This window comes from Ctenopharyngodon idella, chromosome 10, assembly GCF_019924925.1.
Source record: "Ctenopharyngodon idella isolate HZGC_01 chromosome 10, HZGC01, whole genome shotgun sequence".
NCBI classification, from domain to species: Eukaryota; Metazoa; Chordata; class Actinopteri; order Cypriniformes; family Xenocyprididae; genus Ctenopharyngodon; species Ctenopharyngodon idella.
In genome coordinates, this window is record NC_067229.1 from 1444837 (window position 1) to 1452805 (window position 7969).

General features: G+C 35.3%; 3 protein-coding genes and 1 pseudogene across 7 annotated transcripts in view; all 4 read left to right on the forward strand.

The window, feature by feature from the left end:
- LOC127521168 (gastrula zinc finger protein XlCGF49.1-like) overlaps positions 1–2982 on the forward strand; it is a 67717-nt pseudogene extending 64735 nt beyond the window's left edge.
- LOC127521159 (gastrula zinc finger protein XlCGF7.1-like) overlaps positions 1–3335 on the forward strand; it is a 56710-nt gene extending 53375 nt beyond the window's left edge. Inside the window, exon 4 of the mRNA XM_051910213.1 lies at positions 3216–3335. The gene's annotated coding sequence lies outside the window, so the exon portion shown is untranslated. The remainder of the gene's footprint in view (positions 1–3215) is intronic.
- Positions 2927–7958, forward strand: LOC127521149 (gastrula zinc finger protein XlCGF52.1-like). Of its 3 annotated transcripts, none has more exons than XM_051910203.1 (4): positions 2927–3073; positions 3869–3916; positions 5352–5553; positions 6578–7958. In XM_051910203.1, exons 3-4 carry the CDS (start codon positions 5403–5405, stop codon positions 7612–7614), a joined length of 1188 nt encoding a protein of 395 aa, XP_051766163.1. In that variant the 5' UTR covers positions 2927–3073; positions 3869–3916; positions 5352–5402; the 3' UTR covers positions 7615–7958. The 3 variants fall into 3 exon arrangements, with proteins under 3 accessions (XP_051766163.1, XP_051766162.1, XP_051766161.1); XM_051910202.1 differs by lacking the exon at positions 2927–3073 and adding an exon at positions 3618–3708; XM_051910201.1 differs by lacking the exon at positions 2927–3073 and having other exon boundaries at positions 3825–3916.
- Positions 3618–7969, forward strand: part of LOC127521143 (zinc finger protein 271-like) — a 41244-nt gene continuing 36892 nt past the window's right edge. The window contains exons 1-2 of one of the 3 annotated variants that reach the window (XM_051910181.1): positions 3618–3708; positions 3869–3916. The gene's annotated coding sequence lies outside the window, so the exon portion shown is untranslated. Of the gene's footprint in view, positions 3709–3824; positions 3917–7969 lie in introns of all 3 variants that reach the window. The other 2 variants (XM_051910178.1, XM_051910184.1) reach the window with 2 other exon arrangements.

Here is a 7969-nt window from a genome sequence, read left to right on the forward strand (position 1 = left end):
TTTATTTTTAGAGTGATAATGTTAGTCACTGAATGACTAACGTTAGTTTTTATCTCTGAAGGGATTACATAAGAATAGATACATCGCTTCGTCATGCTCTTTAACGTGGCAATAATTTAATTATCAAAATAATTTATTGGTATGAATGTAGTTGTTATAAAATTGGACTGTATTTGGATATATATGGATATGTATGGTTAATGACAGGAAGTAGAAAAGCCAAACTCTAAGATGGGTGTCATTAGTAATTCAGTGTTTTTATAATGTAAATAATGTTCAGAATGTTCAATCTGTCTGAGACGTACTGTATAAGCTTTCTTTATAAAAGCTAAAAAGAATCCAATACAAATCTAACCAATCTATAGTCAGGATGTGATTTGCAGTTAGATCTAAGGGTGAAGTGAGCAGAACACTAATCCATATGACAGATGTAATACTATAATCTTTTTAAATAGAGATGTTTTATAATATTTAAGGGTATATCCTAACTCAGTCTGGACTCAAACGCTCTTTTCAAGCACCTGTGTTTTCTTTTTACCACAGACACCAAAATTACTACAGAATAACTATGCCAAAGGTTTACACTAATGTCAACATGAGAATGAAATTTGATGCCGCATCCCACGTTTTTAAACGTAATTATCCTAATGTTCACATCAGTTCACAAATAAATTGGGGATGGGTATTTTTCAAAAATATTGTATTTGAATATTTTGGCCTCAGGAAAAAAACTAATATTCATATATTAATTTATTTAAATTACGTTTTACGAGAGACTTTTTTTAATCAAGTTGTCAACATTTCTGAAAAAGCTTACGATTAGGCAATATACAAGCTTACGTTATATCTTAAGGTTTTCTTTTGGTTGAAAGCATTAAAAAATATGTGTAAAAAAAATATAAAGATCAAAAGCATTTAAGCTCAAGCAGTGTCCCAGCTAACACAATGTAACGGTTACGTAATTCTTACTTTTTGGTAATTTCAAACTGACAACGCAACTACGACGCCGCATGCCTGTAATTTCATTACCTTCAAATTATCATCTCACAACATCATCAGTATTATCTCCAAACGTCATAAGATTACTAATAACGCTCCAGATACATACTCTGTACGTAATACACCGATCAGGCATAAAATTATGACCACCTTCCTAATATTGTGTTGGTCCCCCTTTTGCTGCCAAAACAGCCCTGACCCGTCGAGGCATGGACTCCACTAGACCCTGAAGGTGTGCTGTGGTATCTGCACCAAGATGTTAGCAGCAGATCCTTTAAGTCCTTTAAGTTGCTGCCTAATATATCCACCCACTAACAGGTGCCGTGATGAAGAGCGAATCAGTGTTATTCACTTCACCTGTCAGTGCTCGTGTTATGCCTGATCGGTGTATATTGGTAATTTTATGACTTACTGGTAACGTAACTACAACATTGCATGCGTAATATCATTATGCCTATAATTAAATGACCAACTCACAACGTCATCAGTACAATCTCCTAACGTTATAAGATAACCAAGGACGTTCCGGATAAGCTCTCTATAAGTAATATATTGGTAATAACATGACTTACTGGCAACGTAACTCCAACGTCGTAATTTCATTACCATCATTTACATGTTCATGTTTGATTACCATTTTTAAAATGTGCAATTAAACGTCAGACACAATATTGAAATGTGTTTCTTTTCATCAAGTCAGAATACAGATGATTGCCTTTTACATAAGGTGGCATGACATAGGGCACGTTTTACTTCAGCTGCGTCTGACAGAAGCATTTATTTTTCAGAGGCGAGTCTTAGACTTTACAACGAATAAATAGCTTTTATAAAAATGTATAATATAAAGTAGTTGAATTAATTGGTTATTGGCAAGTATGGCCCAAACTAGTTATAGGTAAAATCCACTATTGGTTGACCAATAGTGACTGGGAACACATTCGTGTGTTTTTGTTAGCTGGGGTGAACAGGAAAAAACATTTATTTTTCGAATAATAATTACAAATCAAATATTCGACTATGCATGCACACCTCTAAAATAAATGATGTATATTCCCATCAGCCTACAATATATCTCATTTGTAGAAATTTATAAAAATGCATTAAAATTAATTATTTTTTTTTTTTTTTCATTCAGGCCTGATGGAGGAGAGTGAAGAGGAGGAGAAACATCATATCACAACTGCAGAAAAAACTTGCTCACAGACTGAAAGTATTTCATTACTGAAAAGAAGAGACAAGAAATGTTTCACCTGCTGTCAGTGTGGAACGAGTTTCACACGCAAACCAAATCTCGAAGAACACATGATGATCCACACCGGAGAGAAACTGTTCACATGTGATCAGTGTGGAATGAGTTTCACACAACAAGAAACCCTTAAGGAACACATGATCATCCACACTGGAGAGAAACCATTCACATGTCATCAATGTGGGAAAACATTTTTGTTTACTTCAGCCCTGAAGAGCCACCTGACAGTTCATTCACAGGAGAAACCACATTCATGTTCTTTGTGTGGAAAAAGTTTAAAATACAAACAGAGTCTTGAGCTTCACATGAGGATCCACTCTGGAGAGAAACCGTTCACATGTGATCAGTGTGGGAAGAGTTTTAGACAATCATCAAACCTTAAGGAACACATGAACATCCACACTAGAGAGAAACTGCATGAATGTGATCAGTGTGGCAAAACATTTTTGAGGGGTTCAGGCCTGAAGTCTCACCTGAAAGTTCATTCACAGGAGAAACCACATTCGTGTTCTTTGTGTGGAAAGAGTTTTTCACATCTGCACAATTTAAAACTTCATGAGAAAATACATACTGGTGTAAAAGATCATAAGTGCTTTGAGTGTGGGAAGACTTTTTTTACAACTGAACGTTTGAAACTACACTGGAGGTCTCACACTGGAGAGAAACCTTACAAGTGTTCACACTGCGACAAGAGATTCAGACGGTCAGGACATCTGAAAACACATGAGATGATCCACACTGGAGAGAAACCGTATCACTGCACTGCATGTGGGAAGAGTTTCACTCAAATATCTTCTCTACGCAGTCATACAAAATACAATCACAGTAAGTAGATCATCTTCAGATCCAACACCTTCAAGCGTGAAGCCGCAATACCATCGAACAAGACACAAATCTTAACCAGCCACAAGCAACAGGACAAAGAAACGTTGTCTAAATTTGTCACACTGTTCTTCAAAACCAGCATTTTCAACTGTGAGATTCAGATCAACTGGACAATATGTTTTATTCTTGTATATCATTTTGCTTCATGGTATAAATATCATTATGCTTTATTATGAGTTAAATATTATTATGATGTAGAAAAGTTTGTTTTTATGAAGAATTTTTTTACATGTTCAAACTATTCTTGTTATCTTTCATTAATTTATTTTTTGTAGAGAGATCCATCACATTTGTTTACACTTTGTATTTGTTTTACCACTCTTATTGTCTACTTATTCTTCTTACATCAAAATAATATTTAAATGCCTAATATTTCACCCCACACATGACAGAGGGAATGAGACGGCTGTCTGTCTACATCAATAACTGTTTTACCGTTATTTTCTTTTGATAAGTTGTTTTATAGGTGTTTTATTGCCGTTTTATGTTTTTGATATTTACCGTTGATCTCGTCTCGCGATGATGACGTCATCATCATCACTCGCGCGCTCCTTCAGTCTGTCGAGTCTTCTGAGGTAACTAGCGCTTTCGCGTTGTTATAAAATACACTACACGGTTTAAATAATAGTTTACGTTTATTTCATGTCCGTAGATCCTGTTTTAACCTCATTCATTATGCTGATGTCTTCAGATCCGTAAATTGCCACATTAAAATCATCTTATTGGTGTCAACAGACTTAAGCAAACGACACGATCAGCTATTGAGACATCTACAAGATGTAGGTAAGTTTCATAACCGCGTTTATTTCATTAAAACACGATACACCATGTTCAATAACAAAAAACAAGTAGTTAAGTAAAACTCCATTGTTGGGTTATTTGTGTCTTGCAAATTTGTATATTGTATATTAAAGTTTATTTTCTCTTACATTGTTTATATTTGGTATATGTTAGGCTAATTGTATAAATTTTTTCTGTACTTCTTTGCCAAAATGTTAATAAGAGGTAAGACGGTAAGAATTATGTGTATGAAATTCTTAAAGGTGCAATATGTAAGAATTTTGCAGTAAAATATCAAAAAACCACTAGGCCAGTGTTATATATTTTGTTCACTTGAGTACTTACAATAATCCAAATGTTTGCAACTATTTGTAAATCGTGAGAAAATTGCAATTTTAACCAAGGCTCCGGGACGTGTGAGGAGTCGCCTGTCAATTGCGTCATACATGCGTTACCCTCGGTTTCCGGTTTTATTTTGTAGAAACCATGGAAACACCAAAGACGCTTTAATATTTACATGTTTTAATAGGCAAGGGAACAACTAATATATATATATGACAGAAAACTAATTATTGTTATATAGCTCAACACGTTGTTTAGTCTTATTGTTTAAATCTAATTTTCTTGATTTTTTTGCGAGTACCATGCTTTACCATGCCTCAGAGAAAAACACTATTTTGTGAAGTAGCTAACATAGCATAATCAGATGCAGCTTTATTTTTAGTAACAGTAATACAGAATTTTCTCCATCATACAGTACATTTTAAAATTAATTGCATGCTATTTATCAACACAAGCCATCCAGCATTTAAAATGATATTCTAAAATCGATCTAGTTTACTGCAGTGTGTCTCAAACAAGTGTCTCACCGAGCGAACGCACAGAGTAACGTTATAACATCATTTTCAACACGCTCAAATGTATCTAATATGATAAACTGTGTTACCTCATACTCATGACCGGAAAAGCGGAAGAGGCGCCGGCGACTGCGGCATAATAAAAGTTCCGCTGCTCGCGGTGTGTTGCGCAATCGCTCCAGCGGCTCCGTTCAGCTCCCACAACACTCGGTCCTGCTCTGCTTCATACTACAATGACGTTAATAATCGCATCTATGAACATGATTTCTTCCTGAATCCTATCCCAATTCGTTTCCACCGGCTGTTGAGGTGAAGACAACATGTCCCAAGATTCCGTGCTCAAACTTGGCGTCATCAAGCTACGCCTTTGTTTTGAATAGGCCTCTAGCGAGCTCTAGTGGACAGAAAATATTACATAGTGCACCTTTAAATAAAAAGGTAGAATTTGTGAATTCATATAAAACAATTTGAGATTAATTTACTTAAAAGTTACTTTACCAGATGGATAGGTGAACATAAATACTTAAAATGTGTGAATTAGTATAAAAACAAACTCAGTGATTTCTTCTTGATTTTGTCAGATCTGCTCCTCCTCCTTCAGTGAAGCTCCTCCCACTGCAATTCACCAATAAATGCTGGAATATTCCCATCAGCCTACAAGTGAAGACGAGCATCAAACCATCAGGAAGAGCTGGAATCTGCAAAGACAGAGTTTATTGAAGGACAGTGAGAACATGAGAGATCCAGAAGACTGCAGAATGAAACATACTGAAGAACAAAGAGGTTGGTGTTTATTCCTGATTCTTCATCAAAGGCACAGTATGTAAGTTTCGCCACTAGAATTCTCTTATTCAAAACAAAGGCGTAGCTTGATGATGCTGTGAATGAGCTTGGAATCATTAGAGTTGTCGTCTTCACCTACACAGTTGATGGAAAAACAATCCGACGGGACTCCAGCAGAAATCATGTTCATGGATGAGCTAAAGTATTAAAGTTTTATTAACGTTACTGATCGGGCTTTTCAAACCGGAAGACAGAATTTGCTCTAAAAAATGCAAAAACAACATATTTCCACTTACGGATAAACTTAATGACTACCTTTTTGATAAACTAAACGATGTGCAACCTGTACATATGTGTTCACATCTCAAAAAAATGTGTTTTGGTGTTTCATGACCCTTTAAACACACCAAAATTAAACTGTTGAGAATGTCAGATTTAGCATTAATTAATCAAAACCTGTTTTATCGTTTCTGATAAACTTGTATTTCATAAAGTTATTTTTCCTATAAGTTTGGTAACAGGGTTGATGAATGCAGTCAACACTAGAATGATTTGAGATTATTTTCCCATCATACTCTAGAAAGAGTTCAAATGATGTCACTTCTTGGGTGTCTGCATTTGAATAAATTTAATAATTTGTTTTTGTTTTGTTTTTTAAAAAGAAATGGTGAAAAATGTAGGGCAGCTAATCAATTGTTCATTCAACATTGCTTCATAATTAGAAAATTTATATTAAAATAAATTAAATATCCATCTGAGACTGTCAGAACTGTAGCATTTGATTTTTAATGTTAATATTATTTTAGATTGCGGAGTTGATTAAATATTTAATAGATCGCACTACAGAAATATGGGATTTGTGCCTTCAATGTTTTAAAAGTAATAACAGGAAGATCAGTGTACTTTGTTCATGGAAAGAAATTTATAAAAATGCATAATAAAATCATCATAATTTCATGTAGGAATTGTCTACTTTTACTTTTTAAGGATTTATTAAAATGTAACTTTCTTACTTTAATCTCAGTCGTGATGGTGGAGATTGAGGAGAGTGAAGAGGAGGAGAAACATGCCAAAACTGGAGAAAAAACTCACTCACAGACTGAAAGTGATCGTTTACTGAAAAGAAGAGACAAGAAATGTTTTACCTGCCATCAGTGTGGAAAGAGTTTCACATACAAAAAGAATCTCGAGACTCACATGAGCATCCACACCGGAGAGAAACCGTTCACATGTGATCAGTGTGGAATGAGCTTCACATTACAAGGAAACCTTAAGAGACACATGAACATCCACACTAGAGAGAAACCATTCACATGTGATCAATGTGGAAAAACATTTTTGTTTACTTCAGCCCTGAAGAACCACCTGAAAGTTCATTCACAGGAGAAACCACATTCATGTTCTTTGTGTGGAAAACGTTTAAAATACAAACATAGTCTCGAGCTTCACATGATGATCCACTCTGGAGAAAAACCATTTACATGTGATCAGTGTGGGAAGAGTTTCACACACAAACTGAGTTTGAAGGTTCACATGAGTATCCACACTGAAGAGAAACCGTTCACATGTGATCAGTGTGGGAAGAGTTTTAGACAATCATCATACCTTAAGATACACATGATGATCCACACTGGAGAGAAACCGCACAAATGTGATCAGTGTGGCAAAACATTTTCGAGGACTTCAGGCCTGAAGGATCACATGAAAGTTCATTCCCAGGAGAAACCACATTCATGTTCTTTGTGTGGAAAGAGTTTTTCATATATGCACAATTTAAAACTTCATGAGAAAAGACATACTGGTGTAAGAGATCATAAGTGCTTTGAGTGTGGGAAGACGTTTTTTACAACTGATCGTTTGAAACTACACTGGAGGACTCACACTGGAGAGAAACCTTACAAGTGTTCACACTGCGACAAGAGATTCAGACGGTCAGGGCATCTGAAAACACACGAGATGATCCACACTGGAGAGAAACCGTATCACTGCACTGCATGTGGGAAGAGTTTCACTCAAATATCTTCTCTACTCAGTCATAAAAAATACAACCACAGTAAGTAGATCATCTTCAGATCCAACACCTTCAAGTGTGAAGCCACATCCTCACCGAACGTGACACAATAATACCATCAAGCAATAAGATGTCTTCAGTATAAATCTGCCTTAACCAGCCAAAACGAGCGACATGACAAAAGAAATGTTGCCTAAATTTGTCACATTGAATAAAGTTCATCTTCAAGACTCAGATTCAGATCTACTCAAAGATGGACAATATCTAGATGTTAATTATTATTGCTTCAAGGTATAAATGATATCATTATGCTTCAAGTTAAATATTATGTTACATTTTTATGATGCATATGTATCATGTTTATACTTTAATGAAGAAAATTCTTAGGTTCAAACTGTTCTTGTT

What these genes read in the sequence shown, in the direction of transcription:
- LOC127521149 (XM_051910203.1), top strand. Translation starts at nt 5,403, where the DNA reads ATGCTGGAATATTCCCATCAGCCTACAAGTGAAGACGAGCATCAAACC. An exon ending in ACATACTGAAGAACAAAGAG is followed by an intron (nt 5,554 to 6,577) that starts GTTGGTGTTTAT and finishes CTTTAATCTCAG; the next exon opens with TCGTGATGGTGGAGATTGAG.